Source organism: Gigantopelta aegis, chromosome 11 (genome assembly GCF_016097555.1).
Source record: "Gigantopelta aegis isolate Gae_Host chromosome 11, Gae_host_genome, whole genome shotgun sequence".
Taxonomy (NCBI): domain Eukaryota; kingdom Metazoa; phylum Mollusca; class Gastropoda; order Neomphalida; family Peltospiridae; genus Gigantopelta; species Gigantopelta aegis.
Window position 1 is genome coordinate 3,570,264 of NC_054709.1, and position 14,670 is coordinate 3,584,933.

At 41.2% G+C, this 14,670-nt stretch overlaps 1 protein-coding gene across 1 annotated transcript in view; it reads right to left on the reverse strand.

The window, feature by feature from the left end:
* The window catches only part of LOC121385504 (ferroxidase HEPHL1-like), a 38,068-nt gene that overhangs the window by 20,326 nt on the left and 3,072 nt on the right, over positions 1-14,670 (reverse strand). The window contains exons 2-6 of the mRNA XM_041516206.1: positions 10,216-10,260; positions 9,225-9,303; positions 5,899-6,152; positions 4,986-5,201; positions 1,860-2,187 (exon numbers count right to left, since the gene is read on the reverse strand). Coding sequence (XP_041372140.1) covers positions 1,860-2,187; positions 4,986-5,201; positions 5,899-6,152; positions 9,225-9,303; positions 10,216-10,260 — 922 coding nt within the window. The remainder of the gene's footprint in view (positions 1-1,859; positions 2,188-4,985; positions 5,202-5,898; positions 6,153-9,224; positions 9,304-10,215; positions 10,261-14,670) is intronic.

The window sequence follows — 14,670 nt, forward strand, 5'->3', positions numbered from 1 at the left end:
TTCTGCAGAACGCCACGGTTGTTCGCGTTTAGTCTCTACATGTCCGAGCCTGTCCTAGCAGCACTGGAAGATTGACCGCCCCACTCTAAGAAGAAATAGGAAGCGGGGTCGGCCCCTACTACTCTTTTTCTAGACTTTACCTTGCTTTATAGTGATACCATCTCGTATCCTCCGGAGTCGGGCCCATCCGCACCACTATACCAAACCATGACGACTGGACTATACCCTAGTCTGATACTCTCTCTCTCGTTCAGACGGATCCGGCTTCTCAAGATCTGTATTTCAGCACAGCACTAAACCTTCAACGTCTATCGACTGTCAATCTTGGGGTTTTCTTGACGGGATGCAACCCATCTCGTCCCTTTAAGCTGTGCACCCAAACGGCCTTAACGAGGCCACTCGCGTGGACATATCGATCGGACTTTAAACTTTTAGATCTGTGTTCAAAATTTTATGTCGAAATTACTTCTTTTAAAAAAAAATATTATTAAATAGTCCGATCCTCTCTTCTTTCTCTTATTTAGATTTGGACTGTCCTTCTAAAATGCTCCAAATTATGTCAATATTCGGCCGAGCAGTCAATTCTTATTATTTTTGGCTTGTAACCTTTTTATTTTTTTTATTTATTCTATTAACTTTTTCACTAATTGCTATTTTCAAAATTCTGCCCATTTTCATGGTTATATTTATTTATTTATTTCTCCCATCCCTAGTCATGCAAGACAGGCGTATTCCATGACGTCAGCCCATGCAGAATAAATCGGTCTTGCATGACCACGTGACTTCTATTGTTTGAGCTGATATTAGCTTTAGGTCTCACTACACAGATCACTTCCGGGTGACAGTTCATTCATCACGGGTCCACTATAGTTCCTAATTGTGACACATGTTATGGTTGACATATTCACTTCTAGGAAATGGTGAAGAATTAAAACAATATGTATGTTTAATGGTAAGCCTTCTGGCTGTATTTTGCCCATGTTATTTTGTAATATTGTGCATCGAGCTTTTGGGACATGGGTATATAGCGCAAATGACAGCCGGAGTGAATCGGTTAATGAACCACCTGTTCGGACCGGTACTACAGCCAGATGCGGTCATATAGCAAAAAACTGAGACGGAAATGTTCTCAATTTTGGAGTGAAAATAAATGCTTATATAATGTATGTTCGCAATGGTGTATGTTGTTGGTGCCAACGAGAACCCGTTCTATGGGCAATCTTCGCTTGAAGTTGGGCAGTTTAACATGGGTTTCAATGGCAGATGACATCTGTGTAGTGAGACCTTAGGTGACGTCACGTAAACGGCAAAATAACGCAAGAAATGCTTTTTATATTTCATAAAAACAAGAAAACCTGCTGTCATAATGAAATTTACTATCATTTTCGGTTTATACTTTTAGTAATAAACCATTTTTGGGTACGATATTTTCAATGGTTATGGATATTTTATTGTAAGATAAAAAAAAAAAAAAATCTAGGTTTTTCACGTTTTCCCAAAATGCTTGTTTTTCATCTACTGGATGGGAGAAAAATAATCCTCCATTATTTATCCATGTGGGACAGGGCTATTCCACCCTCGGGTACAACAAATTATGTACCCTCGGGTGGAATAGCTCTGTCCCACATGGACACATATGAAGGATTCTTTTAATATATATATATATGTATATATATATATATATATATATATATATATATATATATATATATATATATATATATGTGTGTGTGTATGTGTATGTATATGTATATGTATATGTATATGTATATGTATATGTATATGTATATGTATATGTATATGTATATATATATATATCAAACTATGCACCTTTAAAACCCCATCTTACACCAGCGTACCTCTGATTCCTCATCGTCAGTGAATGTCCACTGATGTAGAAGCTCTGCACTCCTTCAGACAGAGTGAACAGATGAATCGTCACTGGCTCGTACGCGAAGAATACCACATTGGGCAGATTCCCATACGAGTAGCCGTTGATGCTGTACATTTTGTTGCTCTCTTCGAAGTCCGCGTCGTTGTTGTCGTGGAGCGTCACGCACATGGCCGGAGTGCCACAGCGGTCGAGGTTGGCGTTGATCAGCCAGCTTTCGTTTTCGTCCACGAGATCCATGTAGAAGATGTATTCCAAGCCCACGTCCTTCCGCTCTCCGTCTGGCGTCAGAGTTCCTGGAAAAGTTAGAGGTTGTTGCATTTAAAGTTTGTTCCAATCACTGGGCAACACCTCCCCTCACTGTGCAACACCTCCCCTCACTGGGCAACACCTCCCCTCACTGGACAACACCTCCCCTCACTGGACAACACCTCCCCTCATGTACAACACCTCCCCTCACTGGACAACACCTCCCCAGTGAGACACTACTGGCATGGCAACCATGCACACCTCTATACCAGCCTTGAAGCTGAAGGTTGTGTGACCTACAAAAATGTTGTAAAAAGTTTAACGCCACCACTAGAGAACATCGATTAATTCATCATCGGCTATTGGATGTAAAAACGTTTGATAATATTGTGATACACTGTCGTCAGAAGAAACCCGCTATCTTTCTCCATCAGCCGCAAGGGATCATTTATCTGTATTTTCCACACAGACAGGAAAGTACATACCACGGAATTTGACCAGTTGTGGGTCACTGGTTGGAACAACTTCAACAACTCTCCAGAAGAAGCTGTACGGCACAAGACGTGATCTACAGAGAACAGTATCGTTCATTGTCACTGCTGGCCTCGACATGTAGTCAACAAGCGAACGAAAAGAAGAAAAGACTGGTTGGAACGAGATAAAACCCAATCAGTCGAACGGATCCTGCAACAAAATCACCTCAAGCGAGCGCTCAGTCGGCTGAGCTAAATCCCACCCCGACTGGTAGTAATCATATGACTAGAATATTAGTTATATAAGCCTACTTGTGTTTATGGCCAACTAAAAGCATTTCATTTAATTTTACATAAACTTTAACTTTAGCTTAACTGTAACTTATTTCAATTTCCATTTCAAATTCATTTCAATATCAATATCCATTTTAATCATTTCCATTTTAATTATAATATATTGATTATAATATATTAATTCTAAGTATAGTTTAACTTAACTTACCGCAATTTATATTAATTATTATATAAATTGGAAATCATTGCCCCGGAAGTTAGTTAAAACTAACCTAAATATAGGCTGCATAATCGGTTTTGCCTTCTACGTCATTGCATTACGTCGTAACGAACTAACTATTGGTGTTTTAATACTATTAATGGACGTAGCCCAGTGGTAAACCGTTCGCTTGATGTGCTGTCAGTTTGGGATCGATCCTCGTCGGTGGGCCCATTAAGCTATTTCTTGTTTCAGCCAATGCATTACGACTGTTATATGCTGTCCTGTCTGTGGGATGGTGAAAATAAAAGATTCCTTGCTACTAATGGAGAAATGTATCGGATTTTCTCTATGACTATATACCAAATGTTTTACATCTAATAGTCGATGATTAATAAATCAATGTGCTCTAGTGGTGTCGCTAAACAAAACAAACTTTTAAAAAATATTAAATGTAGACATCCGTAGCTAAATGTATTTTCAATAATGCAGCATATGGGTTAAGCTGCACAAATTATAGTAATGGTTTTTAAAAAAAAGTTTCTTTCCCGAAGAAGATATTAGGTATGATGAGCTGAAAATTATAGTATGCCCATGGTGTTGTCGATGATAATGTTGGTGAGCGTAACTATGATGATAACGACTTAGATGATGATGGTGATGATGAACATGTCATGGGTCAATGAGCTACATCCTGCTACAGAGATGAGCATGATGACGATGGCAATGATGGTGTTGTTGTTGATGCCGACGATGACAAAAATGAAGATGATGATGATAAGTATGATGATGACTGTGGCGATGATTATCGTGTTGATGACGGTGATGATCACGATGATGATGACGATGATGACAAAAATCACGATGATGATAATGATGAAATTATGACGTTGATTATGATGATAGTGTGGTTTATAATGATGATTATGATGATGATGATGGCATCAGTGATGTTGGTGATATTGGTGGTGATGATGATGATGATGAAGTCATCATTGATGTTGGTGATGATGATGATGAAGGTATCATTGATGTTGGTGATGATGATGATGATGATGATGATGGCATCAGTGATGTTTGGTGATGATGATGATGATGAAGGCATCATCAATGTTGGTGATGATGATGATGATGATGATGATGCTGATGATGAAGGCATCAGTGATGTTGGTGATGATGATGATGATGACGACGACGACGACGACGGCGATGATGATGACGCTGGTGGCGGTGATTTGGTGGTAGTGGTCCTCAGTTTTCCCCAGCCAATAGTAGGGGACTATACCAGGCGCTTCTTAACAGTGACAGACATAACCAGTGACAGACGTAACCAGCGAACAGTTGTCATACCACAAGCTAATAGGAAATGATAGGTGTTTGATACAGATGGCCACAAGAGGCAATCATATGTCGTGATAAGGGAGCCATGGACTGGGAAGTAGACGTAGGTTGCAAACGAACTTGAAGATGGAACTCAAAGGAAATGGAACAGTGGATAAAATAATAAAATAATAAATAAAATAAAATAAAATAAATTAATTAAAAAAAAAAAAAAGTAAATAAATAATGTAAATATGTAGTATAAAATAATAAACAAATAAAATAAATAGTATATATAAATAAATAACTAATAAATAATACATAAATAAGTAAATAAATAATATAAATATATATAAAATAATAACTAAATAAAATAAATAGTACATATTATATACATACATACATACATACATACATACATACATACATATATATATATGAATAAAAGTAAAATAAATACATAAGTAAATAAATAATAATATAAATACATAGTATAAAATAATAAATAAAATAAATAAATAAATAAATAAATAAGTAAATAAAATAAATAAGCCCTTGCCTTTTTTGCATGTGAACAGCATGCCTACGAGTCCGGTAACAATATCGGGTTCTGACACTCTGTGGGAATGGTAGGGCCAAGCCAGGCAATTGTTGTCTTCCTTTGTCGGAGCAAAGTTCTCTCCCCTGACGACCCACGTATAGGTGTGTACCCCTCCAAATGGAACTCCGTCATCTAATTTGTCTCGGCCGCTAGTGTTATCCGAGTATTTTGCACCTAAAACGAGACGCAAACAATGTACGCATAGTGAGAGAGAGAGAGAGAGAGAGAGAGAGAGAGAGAGAGAGAGAGAGAGAGAGAGAGAGAGAGAGAGAGAGAGAGAGAGAGAGAGAGACACACACAGAGAGACGGAGACAAAGAGAGACACAGAGACAGAGACAGAGAGATAGAGGAGAGACAGAGAGAGAGAGAGAGAGACAGAGAGAGAGAGAGAGAGAGAGAGAGAGAGAGAGAGAGAGAGAGAGAGAGAGAGAGAGAGAGAGAGACGCAGACAGGAGGGTAGGGAGGTAGGGTGAGGAAGAGACTGAGATAGAATGAATAAATGAATGTTTAACGACACCCCAGCACGAAAGACTGAGATAAAGACAGAGACGAAGAAAGAGACGAAAAGAGAGTTACTGAGAGAAAGAGGGAGAGGAGCGAGAGAGAGAGAGAGAGAGAGAGAGAGAGAGAGAGAGAGAGAGAGAGAGAGAGAGAGAGAGAGAGAGAGAGAGAGTGGGGAGGGGAGAGTGAGGGGGAGGGAGGGACGGAGGAAAAAAAAAATCAGTTTTTAGCAACGATTCTACTAACAACATCACGCCTCGAAACTCCTGATAGAATAATATTAACAAGCCTCGCGGAATTTCTCATTCTTACCTTCACGGGATCAAGCCGACATCCTACGTCATTAACTAGTTATTCTCTATGTATTTACCTTCTGAGTCCTTATTGTACTGGACACCGTGAGGGTGGATGGAGAAGGACCGTTCACTGGTTGGTGCCAGGTTCTTCAGAAATATCTTGATGGTGTCCCCCACCTCCGCCCTAATGATGGGCCCGAGGTATCCCAGCCAAGGGGGGTGGCTCATTTGTGACGTGAAAGACCGGTCTTTGAACCGCCGGAACACCGCCTTGGTGTACACACTTCCAATACGGTTGGCACCGCCCTGCAAGCGAATGGCCGCTTGTCTGGTATTGAAATGAAAAAAAGAAGAAGCCCACAATTAAGAGAGAGAGAGAGAGAGAGAGAGAGAGAGAGAGAGAGAGAGAGAGAGAGAGAGAGAGAGAGAGAGAGAGAGAGAAAGAGAGATGTTTTGTTAAAATTACCAATAGCGCACATAGATTTATTCATCATTCAATACGTAGTCTTTAGAAGAAATCTGCTACATTCTTCTATAAACAGCAATATGTCTTTTGTATGCACCCCCACTGAGTGGTACAGCGTTCGCTTGATGCGCCGTCTGTTTCGAATCGATCCCCATCGGTGGGCCCATTGGGCTATTTCTCGTTGCAGCCAGTGCACCACAACTGGTATATCAAAGGCCGTAGTATGTGTTATTCTGTCTGTGGGATGATGCATATAAAAGATCACTTGCTGCTAATCGAAAAGAGTAGCCCATGAAGTGGCGACAGCGGGTTTCCTATCTCAATCTACGCGTGGTCCTTAAAGGAGGGGACAATTAAGGCATTTGGCCTGGTATGCATATTCAACGATATATAATGCACATTACTGCTTAATATCAACAAATATAATCGTATAGTTAATTAATAAAACGGTTAAATATGACGGCTGATATATATAACGGGCGCAGCAATTTTGTACCATCCCAGTGAATACGCCCTCTGGCGAGCTGGTGGTTACGTAATACCTAACGTGTCACGTCAGGAATTAGTCTTCGAACTGAAGATGCATAGCAATATTCTGTAATAATAGTCATCCCAGTAAGCCAGCGACAATTATATATTATTTTTAATACAAAATAAACCACCATTGTCAAAGTGTTGAAATAACTATATTATGTTTTGTACATAAATTAACCCACAGACTGAAACAATAATCGGAGTGTTTTCTTAGTTAATTGGTCTTTTCATTCCGTGGCCTGTACCTGTGGTTCTTGATTGGCAGGTGTATATTTAGACGGTCCCTAGACACCGTGTCTAGACACACTAAAACGACGTGCCTCTTTTATTAAGATCGCAGGGTATTGTGTGATAACAGCACGGATACCCTCAAATCGTAATCGATCAGTCGTCTTGCTTTATTACTGTAAGTAATTCTGTAAAACTCTTGATTAAGTAGACTTTCCCATCTAAAATCACAAAACTGGCCAATTACGTCGTCCCAAAGAAAAGAAAAGTATCACTTGGGTATCGTGGGTGGTAGTTTTTGCTCGAACGTATCCTACCAATAGGTCTAATAATATGCATTTTTTCTTTGGATTTTTTAAAAAAGAAAAATACTATGACTCGATTTCGTTCTATTGATGCAACCTGAAATCTATTTAGTTAAATAGTTTATTATACTATCAAGTCATTTGTGTTGTTTTACAAGTCAGGTTGATGAAAGCGAAGCGCCGTGGCGTAAATTAGAGCGTTTGTTTACACTGTGCATAGAGGAGATGGACGGAGCTGACGTCACTTCGCCCCAAGCTATACCACCGGACGTCACAAAAACGAAATAAAATGGCTGCCCCCAGTTAGCAGGAATAATCACGATTTTTTATTAACTCTAAAATTACGCGTTTTTCATTTGCTAAAGTGTCAGTATGTATTGGTGGTCCGGGTAAGCTCTTGTTTGAGTTGACCCTACCTTTAAGCATAATAAAATGTGTTGAATGAATGAATGGATGTTTAACGACACCCCAGCACGAAAAATACATCGGCTATTGGGTGTCACACTATGGTAATGTAAACAAATAAGGTGATGATCATCATCAATATATAAATAGAAACAGTGTAAAGAACTGTGCAAAAATACAAATATCACAAATAGATACTGACTTTTACACAAAATTTCAATTTGTGCTGTATTGGCCCTTCTCGAAGAGAACGTTACACCCCTGCACTACGGTGAGGTTACAGCACGCGCGGGGGAAAGTGTGTTGAGTGCGTCGAGTGCGTCGTTAAATAAAACATTTCCTTCCTTCCTTCCAATGAGTTTCAAACGGTGTGTGTGTGTGTGTGTGTGTGTGTGTTGTGTGTGTATGTGTACGTCTGTGTGTGCGTGTGTCTGAGTGTGTGTGTGTGTGCGTTTGTCTGAGTGTGTGTGTGTGTGTGTGTGTCTGTGTGTGTGTGTGTGTGTATGTGTGTGTGTCTGTGTACGTGTGCTTGTGTATATGTCTGTGTGTGTGTCTGTGTCTCTGTGTGTGTCTGTGTGTGTGTGTGTGCGCGCGCGTGAGTGTGTGTGTGTGTGTGTGTGTGTGTGTGTGTGCATGTGTGTGTGTGTATGTGTGCCTGTGTGTGTGTTCGTGTGTGTGTGTGTGTGCGTGTGCGTGTATGTGTGTGCGTGTCTGTGTGTGCGTGTATGTGTGTCTGTGTGCGTGTCTGTGTGTGTCTGTCTGTGTGTATGTGTGTCCGTGTATGTGTGTGTATGTGCGTGTGTGTGTGTGTGTGTCTGTGTGTGTGCGTGTCTGTATGTGTGTGTGTGCGTGTCTGTATGTGTGTGTATGTGCGTGTGCGTGTCTGTGTGGTGTTGTTGGGGGTATGTATGTATGTGTGTCTGTGTGTGTGTCTGTGTGTGTGTGTGTATGTGTGTGTATGTGCGTGTCTGTGTTGTGTTGTTGGGGGTATGTATGTATGTGTCTGTGTGTGTGTGTGTGTGTGTGTGTGTCTGTGTGTATGTGCGTGTGCGTGTCTGTGTGGTGTTGTTGGGGGTATTAGTGCAATGGTATTTACAGTTTTACTCACGCCACCAGAGTATAGCGTAGTAATACATACTGAGCCGGGACGTAGCCCAGTGGTAAAACGCTCGCTTGATGCGGGGTTGGTTTTGGATCGATCCCTGTCGCTGGGCCCACTGGCCTATTTCTCGTTCCAGCCAGTGAACCACGACTGGTATATCAAAGGCCGTGGTATGTACTATCCTGTCTGTGGGACGGTGCATATAAATGATCCCTTGTTACTAATAGAAAAAAAAATGTAGCGGGTTTCCTCTCTATGACTGTCAAAATGACCTTATGTCTGACATCCAATAGCCGATGATCAATAAATCAATGTGCTCTAGTGGTGTCGTTGAACAAAAATAAAAATAGTAATACATACGGGTCATCATTGACGAGATTTCCGTTTGGCGCGTAGTCCCAGTTCTCCTCCACGATGCCGATATAATACTTTCGAACGACTTTAGAAGACAAAATAAAATAAAAACAAACATTTTCTATTATTTAGTTATAGGTAGGAATTGGATAAATGTGATGATCATCAAAATGGCCAACTTGGTACATGTATTACACAAACGTGCACGCACGCGATATCACTCATTACCACATATACACAAACACGCATACACACCCTGACAGACAGGCAGGCAGACATACATACACACAGACAGACAGACAGACAGACAGACAGACAGACAGGCAGGCAGGCAGGCAGACAGACAGCCATAATACAATTAATCTTCTAGCTTATTTTCAGACCAAGTGACAGATTTTTATGGGTGGGATCTCAGGCCTTTTAAAATTGCGAGAGCGATAGTTTCGTTCGCGCGTCAATCGCGTAGTAAATATAGTTTGTGTAACCCATTTGTCCTTCACACATTGAATTTATGACGTCATTTACTTGGTCATGACGGGTTGCGTAAAAATGAAATGGGTTACCTAAATTTGAGTTTGCGTAACGTAATCAATAAATTGTTCACGCCAGTTTTCATTTGTTTCTCTCATTTATTTGGTACCATTATTTTACATTATGTTACAGAAGTAACTTTTTTATTTAACCATTTTTTATCGTAAATAAACTTCACTATCATCTTTATCATGTTTGTTTCATGTGTTGTATAAAATGTAACACTACAAATTAACAAGATAGCTTTTATAATGAAGGTTTTAATAACAAAATATTAATTTAAAACTGTCTAATGACCTCACGTCACCATCTCACATTAATATGATGTCATATATTACCAACGACGTCATGTTAAACAAGTGCGCGTTGTATCCCATGTAAGACAGAAATTTCCTTCATAGCTTTCTTTCATGGGATAGCTCTGTCCTATATACCTGAGGATGAGAGAAACAACTTTCCAACCTACCTGTGTGTTTCGCACGAAATCCAGCTTTGAGGAAATGTATGGAATCTGGATCAAAAAAAAAAAATGAAGTGTAGTTAAACGCATATAACAAATTAACAGTGACATATGGTAATGCTCTGAATACTAACAGCAATGATGACGATGACGGCTGCAATGTTTTATATATGTGGCATGTTAGAATGACACCCCCCCAAAAAAAACCAACAAAAAAAACCCCAAACAAAAACCCCCCAAAACCCCCCAAAAACACACACACACAAAAAGAAAGAAATGTTTTATTTAACGACGCACTCAACACATTTTATTTACGGTTATATGGCGTCAGACATATGGTTAAGAACCACTCAGATTTTGAGAGGAAACCCGCTGTCGCCACTCTTTCCGATTAGCAGCAAGGGATCTTTTATTTGCGCTTTCCACAGGCAGGACAGCACAAACCATGGCCTTTGTTGAACCAGTTATGGATCACTGGTCGGTGCAAGTGGTTTACACCTACCCATTGAGCCTTGCAGAGCACTCACTCAGGGTTTGTAGTCGGTATCTGGATTAAAAATCCCATGCCTCGACTGGGATCCGAACCCAGTACCTACCAGCCTGTAGACCGATGGCCTAACCACGACGCCACCGATAGCTGAGGTGTATGCCCAGGACAGCGTGCTTGAACCTTCATTGGATATAAGCACGAAAAGAAGTTGAAATAAATAAATAAATAAAATTCATCTCCAAACTTCTTCTTCTGCGTTCAGTCTTTTTACGACCGTCATATCAGTAATCCAGATGTGGCGATCACGTTTGTCGTCTTCTGCAGGTCGTCGACAGGTCCCCGGAGTTTGGTGTTGAGGGACGTGCCTTCCATCCAAACTTTCTGTCGAATTTCTTCTAGGTGCTGACAGGTTTGTAGAACGTGCTCCGGTGTTTGCTCTTCAGCACCACATTCACATTGGGCCACCTCTGCAAGTCTTATCCTTTTTAGGTGCTTCTTTAGGCCACAATGTCCAGTGCGAAGACGGAAGATTAAAGTTTGTTATTTTCTGTTTAGTTGGTTAATGCTGTCACAGTCAGAGCTGAACCACCATTCCTCGCCTTCCAATCATATTTGAATTTTCGCTTTAGGATTGTCTTGGCTTCACTGTATGATATGGAAAAGTTGGGTTATGGGAGGTTTGGCCAGTTGGTCGGCCTTTTCGTTGCTTGCAACTCCTACATGTGTAGGGATTGACTGTAGTATCACTTTGCAACTTTGATTAAGAGCATTCAGTTTTGCTTGCAGTTGTCTAATCAGAAGTTTTGAGGGTCGTAATGAAAGTGACTGGAGAGCTGACAAGGAGTCTGTTAGACACACTGTATTCTGTTTCTTTCCTTTCGCTGTCCGAAGCTCTGTCGCGGCAATCAGGACTTGCAATTCTGTTCTATAGTTCGAGCATAGCTCGCCAACTGGAATGGAGAAGGAGGGGGGGGGGGGGGGCGAGGAGCCATCTGGATTACTGATGTATGCTCCACTTTCACGTTTTTGTATAGCATTCTCCGCCGAGGCATCTGTGAATGCATGGATCTAGGTTGTCTTTGGATATCGCCTGTCTATCATTTCTAGGGTGATTGCTCCCCCATTGTTTAAGTCCTGAAACATCCTGGAACATCCAGTTTGATTTCTAGGAGATGGTGTGTTGGTGTCTACCTGATGGAAGTTTGATGGGGATGGTGTATATACCTACAGGATCGCTTGCTACTAATAGGAAAATGTAGCGGGTTTCCTGTCTAAGACTATATGTCAAAATTACCAAATGTTTGACATCAAGTAGCCGATGTTTAATAAATCAATGTTCTCTAATGGTGTCGTTAAACAAAACAAACTTTAACTTTCTAGTAACACAGGCTCGCCTGCACCCCTCCCACCCCACCCCTCTCTCAATATCTGTGTGGTCCTTAACCACATGTATGACGCCATATAACCGTAAATAAAATGTGTTGAGTGCGTCGTTATATAAAAACATTTCCTTCCTCCTTCCTTCCTTAATAGCCCTAGAGTTAATCTCGATTAACCGACTTTTGTCGGACACACGTCATGTCAATTACCTCGTTCACCCCCCCCCCCCCCCCCCCCCCCCCCCCCCCCCCCCCCCCCCCCCACCATACATCTCACATGAACCGTGACTCGGCGGTTTTCTCTTTAACGGTGACGCCAGAGGCAGGTTCGGGAGGGCGAACAATCACGGGCGCTCGTCTCACTGATGTTCACACACATGGGCGTACGGGCTCTCCCTTCCCTATTTTTGAAGGTGGGTGGGGCGGGGGAAGAGGGGGAGGCTGATTTTTGCTCGATTTAAACGAAAATGCTCGAATCTGGATTTCAACAGTTAATTAATTTATTTTCAACATATTAAGGTTCAAGCACGCTGTCCTGGACACACACTTCAACTATCTGGTCTGTCTGTCCAGGACAGTGGTTTAGTTATTAGTTGTTAGTGAGAGAGAAGAGGGTGTATTGGTCTTACACTTACCCATTGAGTCGTTAAAACCCGCTTTGGGTGAGAGCCGGTACCGGGCTGCGAACCCTGTACCTACCAGCATTATGTCCGATGGCTTAGCCTAGCCACGACATCACCGAGGCCGGTTAACAACATTTATTTGTATTAGCATTACTGCCAAACAGCTGTATATGGTTGTAAACGAACCACTACGCATTTTAACACGGATTACAACTATTACTGTAATACTGTGAGCAGAATGATGAAAATGCGTGGTAAAAACTAGTCTGAAAAGTTTGTTTAACGACACCACTAGAACACACTGATTAAATTAATCATCGACTGTTGAATGTCAAACATTTGGTAATTCTGACATGTAGTCATAAGAGGAAACCAGCTACATTTTTTTCTAATGCAGCAAGGGATCTTTTATTATTATGCACTTTCCCACAGACAGGATAGCATATACCACGACTTTTGATATACCACTGGCCGGAAGGAGAAACCCAGAGCGAGTTCTTAAGGGCTCAATGGGTAGGTGTAAGACCACTACAATCTCTTCTCTCTCACTATCGACTAACCAACTAACAACTAATCCACTGTCCTGGACTGACAGCCCAGATAGCTGAGGTGTGTGCCCAGGACGGCGTGCTTGAACCTTAACTGGATATAAGCACGAAATTAAGTGGAAATGAAATTTTTAAAAAGCATTTCGTGATATTACAAACACCAGGGTGACTATGTATAACGGACTGGGCCCCGTTCTACGAAGCGATATTAGCCCTAAGATCACCGTAACTGCACGGCTAACATATGCTCTTACGGTGATCTTAGCGCTAAGATCGCTCTGTGGAACGGGGCCCAGGTCATTTGGGTGATACCAAAGTAACTTTAGCATTTGTAAGTTCAGCCAGTCTCTTGTGGCCAACGCATGCTAGACTGGTATATACGCTGCACATTAAACTGAATAACCGCTTCGGGCTCCAGTCAAAATAGTTTACAAGATGTGTAGCGAAAGGAACATGGTTAACTAAACGTAGGCCAGGCATCACTGAATACTTGAATATTACCCTCAGAGGCGGGTCTAGGGGGGTTGGGGACAGGGGCCCGGCCCCCCTAAATTTTGCGACAGTTATAATTTTATTATATATTTATTTTCATCCCCCTTCAGGGGTGGGAGGTAGCCCAGCTTGATGCGCGGTCGGTTTGGGATCGATCCCCGTCGGTGGGCCCATTGGGCTATTTCTCGCTCCAGCCAGTGCACCACGACTGGTACATCAAAGGCCGTAGTATGTACTATCCTGTCTATGGGATGGTGCATATAAAAGATCCCTTGCTGCTAATCGAAAAGAGTAGCCCATGAATTGGCGACAGCGGGTTTCCTCTCTCAATATCTGTGTGGTCCTTAACCATATGTCTGACGCCATATAACCGTAAATAAAATGTGTTGAGTGCGTCGTTAAATAAAACATTTCATTTCTTCCTTGTCTTATGGTATGAGACGGCCCCCTGGAAGACGAAATCAACTGAGTGGGCGATCATGTGACGTCACGTCATGATATAGGTCAGCGACCTTTGAAAATTGCTGTCCGAAGTTTTCCGAAGCTTAGCTGCGTATGGGTGCTGTTGGGTTTCTTTCTGTAGTATGTGTATTAGTGATTACTGACGACATATAGCCGTAAATGAAATGTGTTCAGTGCAACGTTAAATAAAACATTTCCTACTAGTGATTAATATCTGGATTTTTTTTTTTTTTTTAAATCTAACAACTCGAAAATGATCGATGTAAAGGTATTTGACGTCAAACATAGGATTGTTGTGGTATTAGAGCGGGAATCTTTTTTCTTCCCCCCCCCCCCCCCCCCCTTTTTTTTTTATTCAAATTTTTATTCGGAGCTTCAAACACATATTATTACAGTACATAATGAAATGTTACATTTTCTGTTAAAACACAGTTATTAATATAAGAAGATATGTATTACATGTGAAG